General features: G+C 42.4%; 1 protein-coding gene across 2 annotated transcripts in view; it reads right to left on the bottom strand.

The window, feature by feature from the left end:
• mtap (methylthioadenosine phosphorylase) overlaps positions 1 to 23,464 on the bottom strand; it is a 203,888-nt gene that overhangs the window by 125,731 nt on the left and 54,693 nt on the right. For both annotated transcript variants that reach the window (XM_072590257.1, XM_072590265.1), the window contains exons 3-4: positions 15,006 to 15,064; positions 13,066 to 13,233 (exon numbers count right to left, since the gene is read on the bottom strand). In XM_072590257.1, coding sequence (XP_072446358.1) covers positions 13,066 to 13,233; positions 15,006 to 15,064 — 227 coding nt within the window. The remainder of the gene's footprint in view (positions 1 to 13,065; positions 13,234 to 15,005; positions 15,065 to 23,464) is intronic.

The following is a 23,464-nucleotide window of genomic DNA, read 5'->3' as shown; positions in this document are numbered from 1 at the left end:
TGGTGCCTGGGATGAGAAGACAAGTTGCTCACCCCTCATTTCATGACTTTATTGCATGACCTATACGCCGAGGAGCAGAAAACACTTCAAATGGTAGCCGCATGGAATCTCTTCCAGGAGAACCTTCCAAGAAAGGATTCTCCTGCCTCTGAAGCAGCTCTCCAGGTGATGAGTCATGCTCTGTTGTGGCATGCTGCACCATGCATAACACTGATTGCAAAAGCACAGCCCTGACCATTAGACAGAAGGCAAACAGCTGAAGAGGAGGAGGAATAAACCATGTGACGGAAAGGAGAAGGAAACCAGCACATCCCTTAGTGACTGGGATGTCCATGATCAATTCATTTGATTATGATACCAGTATCCAACACCAAATCCCCATTCAGCAGTAGTCTCACATCTCAACGCCCCTCTTTTACAGATCACCACAGCAAGGTACAAATGTAGACTATTTGTGGTGCAGAAGAAAGTCAGTTGGCCCATCAACATTTTTAGTCAATAAAAACAAAGTTATTCCAGCCTATTGCCTCCATCATAAAGTCAGAAGTGGGCATCTTCACTAACGACTGCATAATGCTCAATACCATTCACAACTTCTCAAATAGTGAAGCAGTTCATTGCAATGCAGCAAGACCTGGACAATATCCATCTTGGCTTGACAAGTGGAAAGTGACATTTGCATCACGCAAGTGCCAGGTATTGCCATTTCCAACAAACATCACATCTTGACAACCATCTGCAATGTCAGCACTGAGTACCCCACTATCAACATCCTGGGGGCTACTGCCGACCAGAAGCTCAACTTGACTCATCATATAACTGACATTGTCGGTGTGACAGCAGTTCAGAGGCTAGAAATTTTGCAGCAAGTAACCCACCTCCTGACCCAGCAAAATCGGCCCAAAATGTGAAAGGGACAACTCTGAAGTGGGACAGAATACTCCCCATGGGCCTGGATGGGTGCAGCTCTAAAAACTCTCAAGAAGCTTGACCCCATCCACAACACAGCAGCCCATTTGATTGATATAAATAGAGTCAGAGAGTCAAAGAGATGTACAGCACAGAAACAGATCCTTTAGTCCAACTCATCCAGACCAACCATATATCCCACCCTAACCTAATCTCATTTTACAGCATTTGACCCATATCCCTCTAAACCCTTCCTATTCATATACCCCATCCAGATGCCCTTTAAATGTTATAATTGTACCAGCCTCCCCCACTTCCTCTGGCAGCTCATGCCACACATGCACCATCCTCTGCATGAAAAGGTCTCCTGTTAGTTCCCTTTTATATCTTTCCCCCCTCACCCTAAACCTATGCCCTCTACTTCTGATCTCCCCTACCCCAGGGAAAAGACTTTGTCTATTTATCCTATCCATGCCCCTCATGATTTTATAAAACTCTATAAGGTCAGCCCTGAGCCTCAAATGCTCCAGAGAAAATAGCCCCAGACTATTCAACCTCTCCCTATAGCTCAAATCCTCCGACCCTGGCAACATCCTTGTAAATTTTTCTGAATCCTTTCAAGTTTCACAGCATTCTTCCTATAGCAGGGTGGGCAGAATTGCACACAATATTCCAAAAGTGACCGAACCAAGGTCCTGTATAGCCGCAACATGACCTCCTAACTCCCGTACTCAATACGCTGACCAAACGCCTTCTTCACTATCTTATCTACCTGTGGCTCCACTTTCAAGGAGCGATTAAGCTGCACTCCAAGGTCTCTTTGCTCAGCAACACCACCCACGATCTTACCACTAAGGTGTGCAAGTCCTGCCCTAATTTGCCTTTCCAAATTGCAGCACCTCACATTTATCTAAATTAAACTCTATCTGCCACTCCTCGGCCCATTGGTCCATCTTCGCTCTCTGCTGTACCACCAATTTTGATGTTGTTCACTTGCTCCACCACCAATGCTCAGTAGCAATAGTGTGAACGATCCACATGATGCATTGCAGAAATTTGCCAAAGCTCTTTAGACTGTACCTTCCAAAGCTATGACCACTCCCATCGAGAAAGACAAGGGCAGTTGGTACATGGGAACGGCAGATGGTTCTTTCGAACAGCCGCATGCAGCTCTAGATGTAGGAAAACTTCAGACTGCAGTACTTCAGCATGGACAGCAGCCACCTGGGCTGGCTTACTGTAGGTAGCAGGAGGGCCATGGCTGGAAACGCAGTGGTGGAACGATGAACGCTGTCAGCTCGAGAGAGAACAGCAAGCTCATGATTTGCAATGTCACTGCCATACCCCTGGGATAACACCTCAGCAATCCTCAAAGAGTTTGGTGGACTTCTGATAGACCTGCAACCACGTTTGAACCTTGACGTCTGTATGTCCTTTGGTGTAAACATCCACCACAGCACTGAACACGGTATGACTTCAGCTTATGCAGCAATGCAAGCTGAGACGTTGGGCCTAAATACTACATCATGGTGGGTCCGCGATTGCGCTAATGCAGCTGATTATCCTGCTGGGGAGGATGAGCTCCAAATTCTGCACAAATTCATCTGATGCCGGACTCCACATGACCAAAGGCAAACCGGGAGGCTTGACAATGAAACAAGGGTGCTTTTTCCCAGCCCCATCAAACTCCTCAGAGGATGATCTGAAGCAGGACCTGTGTGAAACTATCTGGTAAGGCAGTACATGTATTACTTTCTGCCGTCACCCTTGTTGTGCACAACTTAAGCTGGTGACTAGCCATGTACAGATCCTGTCTCCAGCCTGTCCTATAAATCACAGGCAGTGCTGCTATCTGAGCTACTGGCTGCAAGTGTGAGAGGTCAAGTGTGGTGTCCTTGTCCTTATTGCAAATCACAGCCCAGTACCAGCATCAAGCCAATTGTGGTTATTTCTGAATGAACAAAGGCACAATAGTTGAGTTATAGTTATAGAATAGGTGAAAAGCAAGAGTTATATCTAGTAAATCAGAAGAGATAGCAAGGTGAGGGAGAAGTGGGATGTGAGGAGATGTATTAACTAATGAGCATGACATATGAAGAAAGACTGGATTGACTGGGCTTGTACTCGCTGGAATTTAGAAGACAGAGAAGGCATCTCAGAGAAACATATGAAATCCTGATGGGATCGGACAGGCTAGATGCAGGACATGGGCATACGTATGGGCCCCAGCTATGCCTATGTAGAACAGTTGATCTTCCGTAATTACACCAGCACCACTCCCCACCTCTTCCTCTGCTACATTGATGACTGCATTGGCGCCACCTCGTGCTCCCGCGGGGAGGTTGAGCAATTCATCAACTTCAACACATTCCACCCTGACCTTAAATTTACCTGGACCATCTCTGACACCTCCCTCCCCTTCCTGGACCTCTCCATCTCCATTAATGACGACCGACTTGACACTGACATTTTTTACAAACCCACCGACTCCCACAGCTACCTGGATTACACCTCTTCCCACCCTATCTCTTGCAAAAATGCCATCCCGTATTCCCAATTTCTCCGCCTCCGCCGTATCTGCTCCCAGGAGGACCAGTTCCACCATAGAACACACCAGATGGCCTCCTTCTTTAGAGACCGCAATTTCACTTCTCACGTGGATAAAGATGCTCTCCAATGCATCTCGTCTACATCCCGCACCTCCGCCCTCAGACCCCACCGCTCCAACCGTAACAAGGACAGAACGCCCCTGGTGCTCACCTTCCACCCTACAAACCTTCGCATAAACCAAATCATCCGCCGACATTTCCGCCACCTCCAAAAAGTCCCCACCACCAGGGATATATTTTCCTCCCCACCCCTTCCGGCCTTCCGCAAAGACTGTTCCCTCCGTGACTACCTGGTCAGATCCACACACCCCTACGACCCACCCTCCCATTCTGGCACTTTCCCCTGCCACCGCAGGAACTGTAAAACCTGTGCCCACACCTCCTCCCTCACCTCTATCCAAGGCCCTAAAGGAGCCTTCCACATCCAAAGTTTTGCTTGCACATCCGCTAATATCATTTATTGTATCCATTGCTCCCAATGTGGTCTCCTCTACATTGGGGAGACTGGGCACCTCCTAACAGAGCGCTTTAGGGAACATCTCCGAGACACCCGCACCAATCAACCAAACTGCCCCGTGGCCCAACGTTTCAACTCCCCCTCCCACTCTGCCGAGGACATGGAGGTCCTGGGCCTCCTTCACTGCCGCTCCCTCACCACCAGACGCCTGGAGGAAGAACGCCTCATCTTCTGCCTAGGAACACTTCAACCCCAGGGCATCAATGTGGACTTCAACAGCTTCCTCATTTCCCCTTCCCCCACCTCATCCTAGTTTCAAACTTCCAGCTCAGTTACTGTCTCCTTGACTTGTCCGACCTGGCTATCTCCTTTTCCACCTATCCACTCCACCCTCTCCTCCTTGACCTATCACCTTCATCTCCTCCCCCACTCACCCATTGTACTCTATACTACTCTCTCCCCACCCCCACCCTCCTCTAGCTTATCTCTCCACGCTTCAGGCTCACTGCCTTTATTCCTGATGAAGGGCTTTTGCCCGAAACGTCGATTTCGCTGCTCGTTGGATGCTGCCTGAACTGCTGTGCTCTTCCAGCACCACTAATCCAGTAGATGCAGGAAGAATGTTCCCGATATTGGGGAAGTCTAGAACTTGGGGTCATAGTCTAAGAAGCCAGTCAGGACTGAGATGTAGAGGAATGTCTTCACTCAGAGCTGTGAACCTGTGGAATTCTCTCCCACAGGAAGCTGTTGGGGCCAGTTCATTAGATATATTCAAGAGGGAGCTGGATGTGGCCCTTAGGGCTAAAGGGATCATGAGTTACGTGGAGAAAGTGGGAATGGGATAGTGAGATTGCATGATCAGCCAGGATCATATTGAATGGTGATGCAGGCTCCCAAGGCCAAATGGCCTAATCACGCACCTATTTGTTATGTTTCTGTGCCACTGTTTTCAATGGTTTCAGCCTTGTTACTAGCCATGACCCCTGTCATGGCCACTTCAATAATGGAAAACATTTCCTGTCCTCAGGGTGTGGACAAACAGCTGTCCCATGGCAATCACCTTGTCCTGCTATGACGAGATTGTCATTGTTGAATTCACAGGAAATGTGTGCGAGGTTGAGGATGTCACTGTGAAGTTGGCAGCAGTACTAAGGTGAGAGGGTGATGAGATGGAATGAGCATGAAATGTGAATCAGAATTGATATAGACTGTCGGTAAGTAAGTGAAGTTGTTTTGACTAGTGATCAAAGTAAGAAATGAATGGTGCAAGTGGTGGTATATGGATCTGAAGATGCAATTACTGGTCCTGACCACACATTCAGCATCCGGGTTCCCGGGACTATATTGCTAGACATTGATTCTCATGTCTGTCTGAACTATGTTATCAGAGACTGGCTGGACAGCTTGCTAGGTCCCTGGAGCAATGAGACCTTGCACCTTCTGTCTGTGTCCTGCACAAACTCTCCTGTTCTGCACCTGACAGCCTTTCAACCCATAGTCTATCATTGTGTACATTGCCGAATCTTTCTCAGATCAAACTCTGACTTCCAGCATTTGCTCCAGTCAAAATGCACCTCTCCTTTAAAATGCTACAGACAACATTAAGTAGGGTACCCTCACAGGAACTGTGCTACCCACTCACAATTTTGTGGTGCCTGCTCAGCTGTGTTAAGTGCTGAACACTGCAATTATTTAAAAGAGCTTGAAATTTGTGTGCTGTTTGCACAGTAGAACAGGCAGTCTTTTAAGAATTTTGGATCCACTCCCCCAAATTCAGAAGTATCACAAGCATTCTTATCAATTCTAAGCGAATCGGCTCTGGAAAAAAGTCTTGACTACACAATAAACTAGCCTATGGAAACAGATGAAATGGATTCATAAAAAGGTGCATATTGGAAACCTCTTATACCTTTTTAACTTCCTTGATCATTATATCAAGCTGTAAGGGGCTCAAAAGTCTCAAGCTGTTTAATGGCAGTGTACAACACAGTGAGGTCAATAGCTTTAATAGCTTTTGTAATCATTGGAGTAAAGCTATCAACATTAATGACATGGGACTCATCCTCACTGTGAACATGCCACAATTCAAATGAAGAGTTTATATCCAGAAACCAGCCAATTACTTTCACCCCCAAGTGACAGACTGTAACTGGAAGTCAGAATGCTACAGCATTTCAGCTGATAGAGAAAGTAAGAGCCAAAACCAGAAATGATTGAATCTTTTACTCAAACATGTAAAACTTGTTTGTACGCAATAAGACCTTACACATACCATGATATGCAAACATCCTGAGGACAATCAAATCCTTAAAATCCCTTCCTAATAGTTCATGAAAAAAGATCTCAAAACAAAAGCTAGTTTATCAGATAGCCTTTTATGCTGTTTTACTATTACTGTAAACAAAGTGACCCGATATTTCCTATGGTTCGTGATAAGTAAAACTTACTTCTTTGTGACAAAGCTACAGCAAAAAAATATTCCTCAAGGATAATTAGAAAAGGGCATTAAAACCTTGCCAGCAATGCCCACACGTAAAGAACATGATTTAAAAAAAAACAAAGTTTAAACTGATACACTTCTTCCTCTGCTGGGTTCTCTCATCCCAAAGGAAATAATATTCCAGCTGTTACAATAGTGTATTCTTCTGATAGTGCTCAGCTAATGACATTCAGATGAAATCACAAACTAGTCAATAGAGTTATAGAGTCATCCAGCACGGAAACAGACCCTTCTGTTCTTCATGCCGAGTCAGACCTCCCAATCTGGCCTAGTTCCATTTTCCAGTATTTGGCCCAGATCCTTCTAAACCCTTCCTATTCATGTATCCATCCAAATACCTTTTAAATGTTGTAATTTTACCCACCTCAACAGCTTCCTCTGGCAGCTCATTCCATTCACACACCACTATCTGTGTGAGAGAGCTGCCCCTCAAGTCCTTTTTAAATCTTTCTCCCCTCACCTTAAACCTGTGCTCTCTCGTTTTGGACACCCCACCCTGGGAAAGAGACCTTATCTATTCACGCTATCCTTGCCCCTCATGATTTTATAAACCTTTATAAGGTCACCCCTCAGCATCCAATGCTCCAGTGGAGGGTTTGATTTTTTTTGTTCAGATGTAAATACAATTGTAACTAATCTCTTTACCCCAACACAGGAGATGTAATACCAAACAGGACTGGAAACATCACAGCAGAAATTTTCTCATACTGTATTTTAAAAAGGGCAGTATTGCTCTTTCACTGCACTTTTTTGCTCTTTTACTGTGGTTGAACAAAAGCACAAAAGCGAAAGGAATGCATGATGCCACCAATCAGGAAATGAGTCATCCTGCAGTGGACCTGATACCTGAGTCCAGTATGTGCAACAACCTGAGATAAATATAATGCTGTCTGTGAAATGCTGAAAAACACTGTTGTGCAGGTGTAACACTTTGACCTTGCTCCATGAAGTTTCAGGGTAAACAAAGGCTTTTATCTCGATCCAGTGCTTAAAACAAAAAGAATTCTAATACTTAATCCATTAACCAACAGAGAATTGTACTATACATTGCTGAATGATAACAAGGAGGGCAATGTGGTCACAGACTTTGGTGAGTGATGGGACCAGTCTGTCCCACATTGCCATAGACTTGTGGAGACTCCATGTAAACTGGCTAATGGATCCTGGATTCTGTCCTCACTGCTCCCCTGCTTTCCAACAGTTCTCATAACTCAAAGCTGAGCCCACTTTCCCTGCCCCAAAGGGTGGGATTTATGAACCTTTTGAGTAATCATGTATGCTCTTGGAAGTCAGATAACGTCTAGAGAATGGTGAGGCTGCTGAAGTATTTAAGTGCACAGCTCATTAAAAAAGAATTGAAAATCAACAGTCTTCCTCTGACAACGAGAGGCAAATAGAATCAACCTGTCAAGTTTTAAATGTTGTTATTTTAAATGTACACTGCGTATATCAGAGACAGTGAAAAGAATCTATTCCAGCACTTAGAATAACTATTTGTTGTCATAACCCTAACGGATATTATTATTATTAAACTTGACTGTTTTCCATACCTAACATTATCACTGCACAGGTGAAAGTTCATAATTAGATTGACAGTTCAAAGTGGTCATTAAAAATTAGCTTTCAAATGATTGTTAAGTACTTCAAGTGGGTTTAAATGTTTTGAATAGGCTTTAATGACTCTGACAACCCTTTCATGTATTTATAAACCAAATGTAGTTCATTTAGAATTTTGCTTTATTTCATTTCAATCCTGCTCCTGATGCCTACTCATTGCAGATATTGGGTGAGTTGGCACAGAAGGAGTGAGGTGGACAGGTTGGCATGAGGTGGATGGGTTGGTATGAGGTGGCATTTAGCTGGCAAGTGGGCTATCAGGCACCTTTCAAACAGCCATATCAGTGATCACAGACTCTGTGGTCAATCTGCATCCAGAGACAGTAGGCTTGACTCCAACCCACAGACATTTCCTGAAAAGAAGATCCCATCATTCAGAGTTATCCCACAGTCAGGCACAGAACTGACAATCTAATTATGAACTTTCACCTGTGCAGTGACAATAATAGGAAAGCAGTCAAGCTTTAATAATAATATCCCTTAAGGCTTTGACAATAAATATTTATTCTAAGTGTTGGAATAGATTCTTTTCGCTCTCTCTGACACATGCAGCGTACATTTAAAACTTGACTATTTAAAGCTTGATTCCATTTACCTCTCATTGACAGAGGAAGACTATTGATTTTCAATTTTTTTAAAAAAGGGACGTGCACCTAAATAATTCAGCAGTCTCACCATTCTCTAGATGTTATGTGGCTTTCAAGAGCATTCATGATTATTCCTTTGGGGCAGGGAAAGTCGGCTCAGCTTTGAGTTATGAGAAAACTGTTGGAAAGCAGGGGAGCATCCAAGATCCATTAGTCTTTTATGGAATTTCCACAAGTCTATGGCAATGACTCACCAAAGTCTGTGACCTCCATTGCCCTTGCTGTATACATTCTGCAAATTATAGTTCAGGATTCTTTATTAGAACTGGATTTAGATAAGGGCCTTTGTTTACTCTGAAACTTGGGAGATTTCCCAATTCCTGCTACCCAGTCAGGAGCAAAAATCCAAGGCTCCAATCTCTATAGCCAATTATAATTGAGGATAGAGAAAAAACCTAGAGGAAAGGCAGGAAAGGACGGTGAAGTTCAGAAATAGAAACAAAGAGGACAAAAAGGTTGAATTAATATTGAGGATCTCGATCAGATGGGCCAATGGGCTGAGAAGTGGCAGATGGAGTTTAATTCAGGTAAGTGCGAGTGCTGCATTTTGGGAAAGCAAATCTTAGCAGGACTTATACACTTAATGGTAAGGTCCTAGGGAGTGTTGCTGAACAAAGAGACCTTGGAGTGCAGGTTCATAGCTCCTTGAACGTGGAGTCGCAGGTATAGGATAGTGAAGGAGGTGTTTGGTATGCTTTCTTTTATTGGTCAAGAGTACTGATTACAGGAGTTGGGATGTCATGTTGCGGCTGTACAGGACATTGGTTAGGCTACTCTTGGAATTTTGTGTGCAATTCTGGTCTCCTTCCTATCAGAAAGATGTTGTGAAACTTGAAAGGGTTCAGAAAAGATTTACAAGGATGTTGCCAGGGTTGGAGGATTTGAGCTTTAGAGAGAGGCTGAACAAGCTGGGGCTGTTTTCCCTGCAGAGTCGGAGGTCAAGGGGTGACCTTATAGGGTTTATACCATGAGGGGCATGGATAGGGTAAAGTCTTTTCCCTGGGGTGGGGGAGTCCAGAACTAGAGGGCATAGGTTTAGGGTGAGAGGGGAAAGATATAAAAGAGACCTAAGGGGCAACTTTTTCACGCAGAGGGTGGTATGTGTATGGAATGAACTGCCAGAGGAAGTGGTGAGAGCTGGTACAATTGCAACATTTAAGAGGCATTTGGATGGGTATATGAATAGGAAGGGTTTGGAGGGATATGGGCCAGGTGCTGGCAGGTGGGACTAGATTGGGTTGGGATATCTGGTCGGCATGGATGGGTTGGACTGAAGGGTCTGTTTCCATGCTGTACATCCCTATGACTCTAAAAAGGAAATAATATGTTCTCAGAAACTAATGCTATTAATTTTTAAATAATTTAGGAACCATTTATTACCTGCAGAAATACACTGCAGAGTTTCATTTTATTTCTTTTTGTGTGTTGGGGAGCACCATTGTAAGGACATAAATTTCATAATTAAGAAAGGTCTGAAACATCATTAAAAACCAGCACAACATTCAGTGAATTTGCATTTAACAGTGAAAATCATTCATTTTTTAGAAATAATCACCAGAAGAATGGCAGAGGGCTCCTGATTTTGAAAGTTAATAGCACAGGAGTGCAAATTGTGTCGTCAATTGTTGCATCTGCAACTCAAGGGATATGTCTTCCTCACTACAAATTGCTGCTCTATTTAAATATTAATGTGGTTTTACCAAATTAATTTTGCTATCATTGGTTAACATTGTTATCATTTGTTCAGTTGCCCCATAGAAATAAGTTTTATATGTATTTTTCCCTATCCTATCATTCCTGGAAACATATTGGACGTAGATAATTTCTAATTCACTTGTTCATAGATATTATTACACATTCCTGGAGCATGTAGGACTTGAACCTGTGTCCCCTGGTCCAAAAGGTAGGGACACTATCACTGCACAAGAACTCATGAAATAAATTTACCTTATCTCCACTCATTTTCCATCAGGTTTTACTGAGCTGAAATTGAATTGACATCCAACTAACTGTATTGGACTCTGATTTATATTTATTTATAACACTTCTGCATGAATCAAGCAACTGCCTCACATAAGGATGAAAGTGGTGTTGTTCAAGTTGCCATATAGAGTAGTAAAGCAGCTCTTATTGTGTCACCAGGATTTTCACTCTCCTTCCATCAGCTTCGAAGGCCAGTGAAAATCTGAAAGGCTAGCTTTCTAATTATTTTAAAAATCACACAACACCAGGTTATGGTCCAACAGGTTTAATTGGAAGCACACTAGCTTTCGGAGCGACGCTCCTTCATCAGGTGGTACTGGAGGGCTCAATCCTAACACAGAATTTATAGCAAAAATTCTGTGTTAGAATTGAGCCCTCCACTATCACCTGATGAAGGAGCGTCACCCCGAAAGCTAGTGTGCTTCCAATTAAACCTGTTGGACTATAACCTGGTGTTGTGTGATTTTTAACTTTGTACACCCCAGTCCAACACTGGCATCTCCAAATCAGGACTAATTATGTTCTGACAAACAGAAACAGACAAGAACAATCTCTTAAGAGTCATAGAGTTATACAACATAGAAACAGATCATTTGGTCCAACCTGTCCATGCTAACCAGATATCCTAAACTGATCTAGTCCTATTCATCAGCAGTTGGCCCATATCCTTCTCAACTCTTCCTATTCATGTACCCATCAAAATTCTTTTAAATGTTGTAATTGTACCAGCCTCCACCATTTCCTCAGGCAGCTCATTCTATACACGCACCCACCCTCAGCTTGGAAAAGCTGCCCCTTAGGACCCTTCTAAATCTTTCCCTTTTCACCTTAAACCCTCCCCCAACCCCAGGGAAAAGACCTTGGCTATTCACGTTATCCAAGCTCCTCATGATTTTATAAACTTGCATAAGATCACCCCTCAGCCTCTGACGCTTCAGGGAAAACAGCCCCAGCCTGTTCAACCTCTCCGTGAATATCTCAAATATTCCAACCCTGTAACATTGTTGTAAATCTCTTCTGAATCCTTTCGAGTTTAACACCTTTCCTATAGAAGGGAGACCAAAACGGAATGCAGAATTCCAAAAGTGTGTAACCAATATCTCTTGTAAATGTCTCTTGTCAAATTAACTTATAAAAAAGTGACACTGCGAGGTCCTGTCCAACAAAGAAGCCCTTTCTTCTCAAGTTACAAATATTTGAGTTCCCACTTCGCTTAACCCGTGCAGTTTTCATAAATTAATTCACACTACCTTATCAGATGAGGTTTTAATCTCTTTACAGAAATTAAACTGAATGAGCTAGCATTCTGAAGACAATCACAAGCTAATCAGATCAATCTCTCTTCTGGGAGTCACAAATTTATTGAATTGATGCAAAAACTTTTGAAGAATGAAAAAGAAGTATCTTGATGGAAGTTATTTAAATATCAGTCCCTTCTCTCCCCACCACTGTCTACCTCTCCTTGTTCAACTCCCATAGCAAAAACAACAGGAACTTTTCCATGGAGCAGATAATGTAAGCTATGAAATTTCTTGACTTGATCTGCCTGCCTAAATATTGATTATCTTCATTCCTATGTAGACAATCCATAAGGAGCAAGGGAAGTGAGGTGGGGACTCTTGCAAATACAATCTAAAGGAAAAAGTTTCCAATTTATGAAAGGATAAAAACCCAGCTCAGTGGATAACATTGCTGCCTCACAGCACCAGGTTCGATTCCACCCTCAGGCAACTGTGTGGACTTTGCACATTTTCCCCATCTCTGTGCGGGTTTCCTCCCACAGTCCAAAGGTATGCAGATTAGGTGGATTGACCATGGGAAATTACCCATCATGTCTCGGGGTGTGTAGGTTAGGTGCATTAGCTGTGGGAAATGCAGAGTTTTAGGGTAGGGGATGGGTTTGGGTGGGATGATCTTCAGAGGGTTGGTGTGGGCTTGTTGGTCTGAATGGCCTGATTCCACACTGTGGGGATTCTATACTTAAAAAACTATTCCTGTCTATTTCTTTGTAACCTCTTAAAGTCATACTTGATCTGCGCTACTGATAATGGTGTTGAGGGGAAAGCGTCCAGAAAACCAGGAGACAAAATACTTGCTTGCAGCTCCAACTGTCCCTTTTATTCCTGATTAATAACTGCATTACAAGGTGCAACACAACACAATTTGGAATTCCAACTGGCATGCCCAAACTCAAACTTTGACATCTGTTTTACAAACAGGGGTAAATATAGGATAAGGGAATAAGTCTGGGTGGGTTTCTCTTCCGAAGGTTGGTGTGGATTTGTTGGGCCAAATGGCCTGTTTCCACACTGTAGGTAACCTAATCTAAAGAATAAAAATTACCTGTCAATGAACTGGTCAATAATGACGATGTCTCCAGGCTGGATTTCTTCCTGAAGTGAACCACAGGCCGTTGTCGCAATAATATGGGTACAACCCTCCTGCTTCAATGCCCAAATGTTTGCCCGAAAGTTGACATTCGTTGGCATAATAGTGTGCCCTCTCCCATGTCTACATAATGAAGGAAAATTTATTGTAGAAAATCTTAGAGCGGATGGTAAGCATTTTATTAATTAAATACTTCAAATGTATTTTCTCTAAAAAAAGATGGAAAAACAGCTGACAGTATAATACCCGTGCACAACTTCAAACTTTAATAATTTTGTATACGCACGAGATGCAAACATTTTCATCCAGTTACTAATTAAATTCCTCTGTGGTACATTTTCATCTAACAATTAGTGGATTTTCCTGCTTATGAACCTCATTAACCCTATGTAGAATATTTTCATATAGCAATTATTTCTGCTAGCCATTCAACACCGTTCATCTTTTCTTCCCCCGCTGCCACATTTCAAGTCTGCTCATATATTGGTGAAACCATGCAGACGCTATGACAACAGATGAATGGACACCACACAACAATCGCCAGACAGGGATGTTCCCTCCCTGTCAAGGAACACTTCAGTGGTCAAGACCTTTCGGTCGCGGTTCTTCGGGTGAATGTTCTCAACGACGGACTTTGGGATACGCAACAATGTACAGTCAACGAAATGAGGCTAATAGCCATGTTCTGTACCCATGGGGATGGCCTCAACTGGGATCTTGGGTTCATGTCACACTACAGGTGACCCCACTACACTATACACTCTAATACACACAAACACACTCACATAAGCCCTCTTTCACACACACTCACACTCTCTCACAGGCATACACTCCCTCACACTCATTCTCGCACACATATGATCTCACACACATATACTCCTTGACACACTCATACACTTCCTCTCAAGCATACACACATTCTCTCTCTCTCAAGAGCATGTGCGTACACACACACACCCACCCACACTGTCTCCCTCTCACACACACACACACACACGTAAATCTATGGGGTGAAATTGCATTTGCAGGTATATTCTATTTTGTTCAAAAACCCACAATCTCTAGACAGTTAGTCCATGTGACATTTTATAAATTCCTACTTTGGAAATAAAACCAGTCTGGCTCCAGGATGGAGATACAAACATACTTGAAACGTGGCCTCACACCTAAAATGCATTGTCTGATCCGAGGTGTCACCTTTATTCTTATAAAACCTGAAGTTATCTTGGGGTAGAGATTTACATATTAATTAATCGAAACCTGCATCCCCACTCTAACTGATTAAAGACTTAATAGTCATCTCGGCTTGTTCAAGACATTCACAACACATGGAATTTATACTAAAAGATCAATGTCCAATGTATTCTCTCTCACTACCTGGCTGAGGAAGGAGCAGGGGTTTTGAAAGCATGCGGTTTCAAATAAACCTGTTGGACTAGAACCCAGTGTTATGAGTTTTTGACAATGGTATCCTCAACAAGCTTCCTCTTTGTGCTTTGTAAACTATTTAATATTCTAAACCAAAATTAATCTACAAAGGCTTCAATCTATTCCCTAGGCAAAAGGATGCACTTCCTTTTTTTAAACTGGCTTAGAACTACAGATTGAAATAGCACAGAAGGTGGCTATTCAGCCCATTAGACCTGTGCCAGCTCCTTAAAAGAGCTCTCTCATCAGTCCCACTTGCCTGCCATTCATGACTTTCACCTGAACCTGGACAGGATTGATACACTGACCACCCCAGGATTTTTATTATTCGATTCATTTGATTACACAATAAAGGCAGAGTACATTTTGGTAACTGAATCAACAGCTGATTTGCAGGAAATAATAAACCAGGCTACAGTCAATAGTAAAATCGTGAGTGTGTGTTTTTGTTTAGAAAGAAAACTTACCGAGCAAGGAGTACACAATGAACTGTTTTTATCTTCCCCAGAATAAGGACATCTGAAGGCTATATATGAAAAAAGAAAATTGCAAAGCATTAGACAAACAAACCAATATCCACAATTGCGCAAGTATTTCAAAATGTAAAAACTGAAAGAAATGAGAGATGATGGAAATCAGAAACAAGAAAAGAAGTTGCTGGAATGCCTCAGCAGGTCTGGCAGCATTTGTGGAGAGAAATCAGAGTTAACGTTTCAGATCCAGTGACCCTTCCTCCGACTTAAGTTAAAGTCTGCTTGGCAAGTATCCTTTTAATGGTCTGTATTCATTTTTCTTTTCCAATTTGCAAGAAGCAGAAATGCAGTCCAGAAGCACTAGACTGGGTCACAGTGAGGTGATGGATATACTTGTGAGGTTAAGAATAACAAGCTGAATTCAACTAAAAAGGAGTTTACTACTGCAGCACAGAGCTACATCACCTGTGAGTGTATACTTCACAAAGGTTTCGAAGAGCATTAAACATTTCAAATAAGTGACAATACTACTGGATGCTTCTGAAAGCTTCAGAGGAAAAGAGAAAGTTTATCCCACTGTCCTGATCAATATTCATCCTTCAATCATCATCATCAAAATAGATCATCAAGGAATTTTTCAGCAGTGCTTTAGTGTATATGAACTACTGTTGGCTGTCCTGGTCTTCATCCACATCTCCATCTACTCAGGTGATAGTTTCAAATCCCAAAAACGTATTCAACTGATTTCAAATACAGTCTAAAAATATGATGCAAATTAAATATTGCATTGCTGCTTAGCTGCTGACCTACTTTGCTTGCGAAAAAAAACATATTTCGCTCGTCGTATAATCTGAAAAAGGATCACGTGACCCCGAAACAATAAATTTGCTTTCTCTCTCTACAGTTACCATCAGACCTGCCAGGTTATTCCATAATTTCTGTTCTTGTGTCAAACAGAGGACTAGTGTTCACTAGAGAACAGAGAGAACGTAGAAGTCTCTACACAGGCAAGGTCTGAAGCAAGTTTACATTTGCATAGTTATTGTATAAACATTGTATCAGTATTTAAGGAGAAGTAAGATAATCACATGCACGAGAAGGGAAAGGAGGGTCATGCTGATCAAAGGAAGGGAGGAGAGATGGCGGGGGGGAGACGCTTGAGTGGAGCATGAACACCAGAGATTGGTTGAACTGACCATATTGGTTTGATGCTGCACAGTCTGTGCAAGTTAACATGTTGTGATCTGAAATGCATGCCTGAAAGCATGCTGGAAGCAGACAAGTTGCAACATTTGAAAGGGAATTAAATAAATACTGGATGGGAAAACAAATACTGAACTGTGGTAAAACTAGGTCAGCACAGGGGCTAGCACCGCTGCCTTGCAGTGCCAGGGACCCATGACTGATTCCACCCTTGGATGACTGTGCAAATTCCTCACAGACATTCTCCCAGTGTCTGCACGGGTTTCCTCTGGGTGCTCCGGTTTCCTCCTACAGTCCAAAGATGTGCAGGTTAGGTGGACTGGCCATGAGAAATTGTCCATAGCGTCCAGGGATGTGCAGGCTTGGTGGTTAGCTATAGGAAATGCGGGGTTACAGGGATAGGATAGAGGGGTGGGTTTGAGTGGGATGCTGTTTGAAGTGAACTCAATGGGCTGAATGACCTGCTTCCATGCTGTAGGGATTCTATAAGCGGTTTATGAATGTCCTTTAAGTAACATCTGTATGGCATAATGGTGGAAAATGGATTAGAACAAATCTAACAACTCCAAACCAGAAGTCACATGAGACCAGGGGTTGTGATTTCTAATAAACCTGTTGGACTATTATGTGATGGCACCTGATTTCTGACTTTATCCAACACCGGCACCTCCACATCATAGCTTAAGACTGGGTCATTGTGCAGAGCAGAATTGTATTCCAGTATAAATCTGGGACACCTCTCGTTCTCCTGTTTCTAGCAGAAAGGAGAGCAACCAGGAATGATACGCAGTGAAAGCACAACGTCCCAGGCAAAGCAAAGCGTTTTTCACAGCGAACAAAGCAAAGTCTTACAGACATGTCACAACTAGCCGTGAACAGTGGTCAGACAACACGGTGGGCGGCACGGTGGCACAGTGGTTAGCACTGCTGCCTCACAGCGCCAGAGACCTGGGTTCAATTCCCGCCTCAGGCGACTCCCCATGTCTGTGTGGGTTTCCTCCAGGTGTTCCGGTTTCCTCCCACAGTCCAAAGATGTGCAGGTCAGGTGAATTGGCTATGCTAAATTGCCCGTAGTGTTAGGTAAGGGGTAAATGTAGGGGTATGGGTGGGTTGCATTTCGGTGGGGCGGTGTGAACTTGTTGGGCCGAAGGGCCTGTTTCCACACTGTAAGTAATCTAATCTAATCTAACAGAGAGGCAGCACAGTAAGCACGGGCCAGAGGCAGAGCAATGGCAGCAGAATAGGTCCGGGTGGAGACCAACGCGTGGAAGTAGCATTGCCTCTCTTTCTGCAGCCACAGGGTATGGACTAATATTGGAAAGAACCACAACCTCGAAAACCTAAGTGCTTTATAGTCACTTTTATTACCATTCTGATCTTTGAAACTCTAGTCCCATGCTTACTGATATTTCTTTATACTTTGTGACAACAATTAAAGTATCTGCATCAACTACCCTGTACCTAAGATGGCGCAGAGAGGCAACATTACTAACTTTTCACTGAACTCATTGAGTGTACATGATAATAAAGGCTACTCCATTCTAACCGAAGAAGAAGGCCTCGTGAACATTCACATTCTCTCCTAAAGGCATTAGCTGTGGGGACTGCCTGCAGCAATCCACATCATGGTCACTCTCACAAGAGTTCTGGGACCACTCAATCAGAGAGCACCACCTGAACATCATCATCAGATTCCTCTGGGTTCTCTGTCGTTTCTTTGCTGACGTCTGTTGCTGTTCTTCAAAGGGGATTCCACAGCGATTCTTCTTTGTGGAGGAAAGAGTGTACCAAGCAGCAAACTATGAATAAGTGGGAAATCACGGCCTACACTGGAGAATGGCTCCATTAATGTCACTCATGCTTTTGATGAATATGAACAAACCAACACCTTTATGTCAATTTTTTCCTTGCTCAATGACCAAAGGGGAATCAATTACCGAGACAGAGTTATACAGGACAGAAACAGACCCTTCAATCTAATTCATGCATGCTGACCAGATATCCTAAACTGATCTAGTCCCGTTTACCAGCATTTGGCCCATATCCTTCTAAACTCTTTCTATTCATTTGCCCGTCCAGATACCTTTTAAATGTTGTAATTGCACCATCCTCCAACACTTCCTTTGGCAGCTCATTCCACACGCGCACCACTGTTTGAAAACCTTGTCCCATAGTCCCTTTTAAATCTTTCCCCTCTCACCTTAAACCTATGCCCTCAAGTTTTGGACTCCCCCACCCCAGGGACAAAAAGACCTAGGCATACTCAACCTATCCATGCTCTTCATGATTTTATAAACCTCTATAAGGTCACCTCTTAGCCTCTGATACTCCAGGGAAAATAGCCCCAGTCTATTCTGCCTCTCCCTACAGCTCAAACCCTCCAACCCTGGCAACATCCTTGTAAATCTTTTCTGAACACTTCCAAGTTTAACAACATCTTTCCGATAGCAGGGAAACCAGAAAGGAGTGTAATATTCCAACAGTGGCCTAACCAATATCCTGTACAGCTGCAACATTACCTCCCAACTCCTATACTCAATGCACTGACCAATAGAGGCAAGTGTATCAAATGCCTTCTTCATTATCCTATCTACCTGTGATTCCACTTGCAAGGAGCTATGAACCTGTACTCCAAGGTCTCTTTGTTCAGCAACGCTCCCTAGGAACTTGCCATTAAGTGAATAAGTCTTGCCCTGATTTGCCTTTCCGAAATGCAATCAACTGTCTGGCTAATCAGCCTCTGGGCTGCACAATAACAACTTGAGAGCAAGCCCCTCTCTGTGCATCAGAATTATCCATGCAACATAAGATATGTAACTTCTTTTGCTACAAATCACTAGTGATGAAATAAACTGTCCACATTCAAATCCTGATAAGACTAGGTTGAGTTTCAAAGCTCGTAATTCACTAAATTCTAGTTTCTGTTGGTGCAATCATGATAAACATTAAACCAAAGGTATTTCCCCAATATCAGGGAGCAAGTACTCTATTTGTGTGACACGAAAGGAAGGAGATGTATGGGGTAGAGATGTCCTTCATAGTTAATAATTCCTAATAAGAACGTAGGAACAGGAGTAGGCCATTCAGCCCCTGGGAGTCTGTTCTGCCATTTAGTGAGATCATGGCTGATCTGTGCCTTACCCCATATACTTGCCTCTTACCCATTTCCCTTAATACATTTGCTCAACAAAAATCCTCTCTTCGATTTACAGCTAACAATTAATGTTTCTCCTTAAATTGGCAAGTACTATAATAGTCAGGCTTCTTGCACGTTGGAATGAATAAACTACTTAGTACATAAGTAGTTTAGAGTTATAAATGATGTCAAATACTACAGCTATTTTTCAGAGAGTTGTGTTTAAGAGACAGCTCTCAGTCCTTGGCAATGTAATGTGGACCGGGTGGAGTGTGCATATTCAACGCTGGTCATTCACAAATAGATTCGAAATGTTGTGTGCAAAATCTCCTCTCAGTCCCCATGGTTTAATGGTTAAATATACACACTACTGACCCAAAGCTAAGCGCTCCAGCCAGTTCAATAGATAATGGCCAAATTGTGCCACAACTCCATCTACCTGCCATTCTGCCACCTTTATTAATACCTTCACCTGAAGAACTATCAATCTCAGCCTTGCAAATTACAATTGACCTCGTACCCACAGACTTTTAAAGAAGAAAATACCAGATCTCTCATATCCTTTGCACAAATAAAGTGCGACTTGATTGCACTCCTCAGTGGCTTTGTTTTACTTTTAAGAATGTGCCTTGTTGATCTGGACTCCACACCAGAGAAAATAGCTTCTCTAGATTTGTCCTACTGAACCCTCTCGTAATTTTAAGTCTCCAAAATCGACCTACACCTGGCTGCTCAAAAAGGCAGCTGACCATTACTTTCTCCTGGACAATTAGGAACTGTAGTGATTGGACCCAGGTGGATCTTGTTGACTACGAGACCCCTGATTGGGGTTGTTAACCTGGGCCAATCCGAAAGTCGTGGCTAACCAATATTACAGGGAACTTGGTGGGCCCAGAACCCATACAGAGCCATGAGGGGGATAAAGATAAACTCTATTATATCTTCTTATATATTTTTAAATTAAAAATGGTGCCAGAGTGTGGTGGCAATTAGCACTTTTCACTGAACTTAGGAAAAATACATGACAATAAATTATTCATTCAATTAAAAAAAAATTAAGGATTTAGCATCTCCTCAGTTCAGGGACTGACTCGGAGCTGGCTGGCCGTAGCCAGTGTACTGTGCCCAAGTAACTGAACAGTGACTTGGTGGTGGGATACCGGACTCTATGCAGTTACATGTCGTTCTGCTATAATCACTCATTTCATTATCTCGAACTCACTGCGACACAATTAACAAATTCAGGACGCTGTTTCTAAAGTGCGAACTTTTAAAACGCATATTGGCTGTAATGCGATTACATCGCAAACACTTTAAGCGCGGTTTCTAAAGCCCAATTTTTCTATAAAGTGATGCTGCACAAGAACACAACCATCACGTTATAGAAGAACTACCTGTATTTCAGAACGGGTAATAAATACTGGTCCAGCCCAGCAAAGCCTCCTTCCCCTGATTGGATTTTAAAAGTGGTTAAACGTTCAATTTAGGCACAAAGGAACTCATTCAATCTTTCTGCAGTGAACTGCTGAACATGAACCACATATTCGGGATGCGACATCTAACCTCAACGTTGTGTGAAAGGGGTCTGTTCATTGACCTTTGCTGCAAAATACGTGTCTGTACGTTATATACCTGTCTGTGTGGATCAGGAGAAGGTCAAGGTTGGCAGTGATAACATCTCATTCTTCCCACACTCCCAGTGCTTTCCCTGCTACCCACTGGACTGAAGAACTCACTAACACTCAACCCTAAAGCTCACTTAACGAAGTATAACTAGTTCTGTGAAATGGGAGGGCACTACTGGTCTCCGTTCAACAGAGAAAGTGTAAAGAATGCAGTAATCCGCAGACCAAACATGACCACACAATAACTGCACCAGAGCCAACATTAAATCAGTAGTAAACGCTTTTGCACTCGTGTACAATTTGTTACTACGCGAGGTGTGAAAATATGTTGAACAGCCTCAGCATTCTTACACTGAAATTCAATGGGAACTGCATTGCTGAAAATAACGCATCAATTTCTGAGCTCAGCGAAGGAAGGTAGGTATCCACAAAAATCAGGATATGGCACTTTTTTTAAGCAAACGCAAATAAAAACAGAAGAAATATATATAATCACTACCATAAAAGCAGAAAGAACTGCAGATGCTGTAAGTGAGAAACAATAACAGAAATTGCTGAAAAAGCTCAGCAGGTCTGACAGCATTTGTGCACAGAAATCAGAGTTAATGTTTCAGGTCAAATCCCTCAGAGCAAGGTCACTTTGAAGGAAGGGTCATTTCACCTGAAACATTAACCCTGATTTCTCTCCACAGCTGCTGCCAGATCTGCCGAGCTTTTCCAGCAATTTCTGTTTTTGTATATACTGTAATCACACCTAGTAGTATTGGATTAGGAACCAATTATACATTATGATTGACTTTTAATTTCATTAACTGCAATGAAACTGAACATTGGAGATTAGATAAAGTGGGTGTACAACCTGACACCATCAGTTTTGTACTCCCAAGCCTGAGACAAAATTTGACAACAATAAATGAATGTTTAAAATACTGTGCATATATGACTTGGCTTTCAGTGCCCCATGTCCTATAATTAATTCTTAAATGCGTACATCTTTTTCATGGTTTTAGCTCAACACTAGTTCAACAGTAGACGAGCAACCAGAATTTTAGTGATGTGGTGAAGATTATTTGATAAGTTATTTTATATAACTTAGTCATAACTAGATGAATAACATAGCTGTGGTTTAACACTCCACTCATCTAAGTTTAACTTTTCACATAATGGGGATGTGAGATAAATAAGATAATGCAACTACTTCTTGAAGTGCTAAAACTAAGCTAAAGGGATGACTTTAGAGACTATCACACCCCTTAATAGCAAACGTAACTAAAATATAGAGGTCACCTGTATCCTGAGACAGCTCAGCCAGGCAATACTGGCCAATACTGCTGTATTCCAGTTTGCAAGTACTCTCCCAGACATCTATCCAACAAATATAAATCTAGTCATGAATCTCTTTGTTTCATTTTGCAACTTTTGAACAACTGTACTTCCAACTCAAAAAAAAAAGTGCACATCACCTCAGACAATCAGGATACAACCAGGACAGTGCATTCAGCTCAATGTCTGTTCCACCATGCAGTTAGGTGATGGCTAGCCTGGACTTGAATTCCATTTACCTGGCCTTGCTACCTATTCCTCAAGGCATCCTTATTTATAAAAATACCTTTTAAAAAAAAAGCCAGTTATTAATGTGAGCAAAGAAACATGAAAATGCTTAACTAAAAACAGAAAGTGCTCAAGAAAGCATCCTTGAATACAGAAAGAGATAACATTTGGACTCAGATATGACTTGACGTAAGTTCTGAAGGACTGAAGAGTTCTGAAAAAGCTATATTGGTCGTACAAGACAAAAGGCATATTGTAGGCAGTCTAAGAAGATGAAATGTTTTCATGCAAATAAACACTGACAAAAACTGTTAAAAATAGGTTTGCTGATGCCTGAAACAATGCATCAAAGACCGACCTACAGGAAAAGCATGACGTGACACACTTTTATTGGTGGCAATTCGGAGAAATTTTGTGCGTCTGATTCCTGGAATGAAGAAACTATCGAATAAGGAAAGGTTGGGTTTATACCCAGCAGAGTTCAGAAGAGATTATATCGTTGAGACACCAGCTTCTGAGTGGACTTGACAGGTTAATGCTGAAAGGATTTTTTTCTCCCCATGAATAATTCAAGAACTAAAGTGTACAGTTTCAGAACAAGTCTTCTCGCAATCAACATATAAATATATAAATCAAGAGGAAGAACAGACCGTTTAGCTGCTTGAGCCTGCTCTGCCGTTCAATAAAATCATGGCTGATTGGATTGTAATCTCAAATCCACAATCCCATTTATGCCAATACCATGCCACCCCTTTCTTGATAGGAATCTGTCCACCTCTGCCATAACAATATTTAAGGTCTCTGGTTCTAATACTTTGTCAGGAAGAACGAGCACCTTCAGAAAAGATTCTGCCTAATCTTTGTAAATGAACGACTGTTTTTAAACAGTGACGCCCAGTTCTACATTCTCCCATAAGAGGAAATATTCTCTCCCCATC

Source organism: Chiloscyllium punctatum, chromosome 2, assembly GCF_047496795.1.
Source record: "Chiloscyllium punctatum isolate Juve2018m chromosome 2, sChiPun1.3, whole genome shotgun sequence".
Lineage (NCBI taxonomy): Eukaryota > Metazoa > Chordata > Chondrichthyes > Orectolobiformes > Hemiscylliidae > Chiloscyllium > Chiloscyllium punctatum.
Note: the sequence above shows the minus strand (reverse complement) of the source record. Positions and strands in the feature narration are given on the sequence as shown.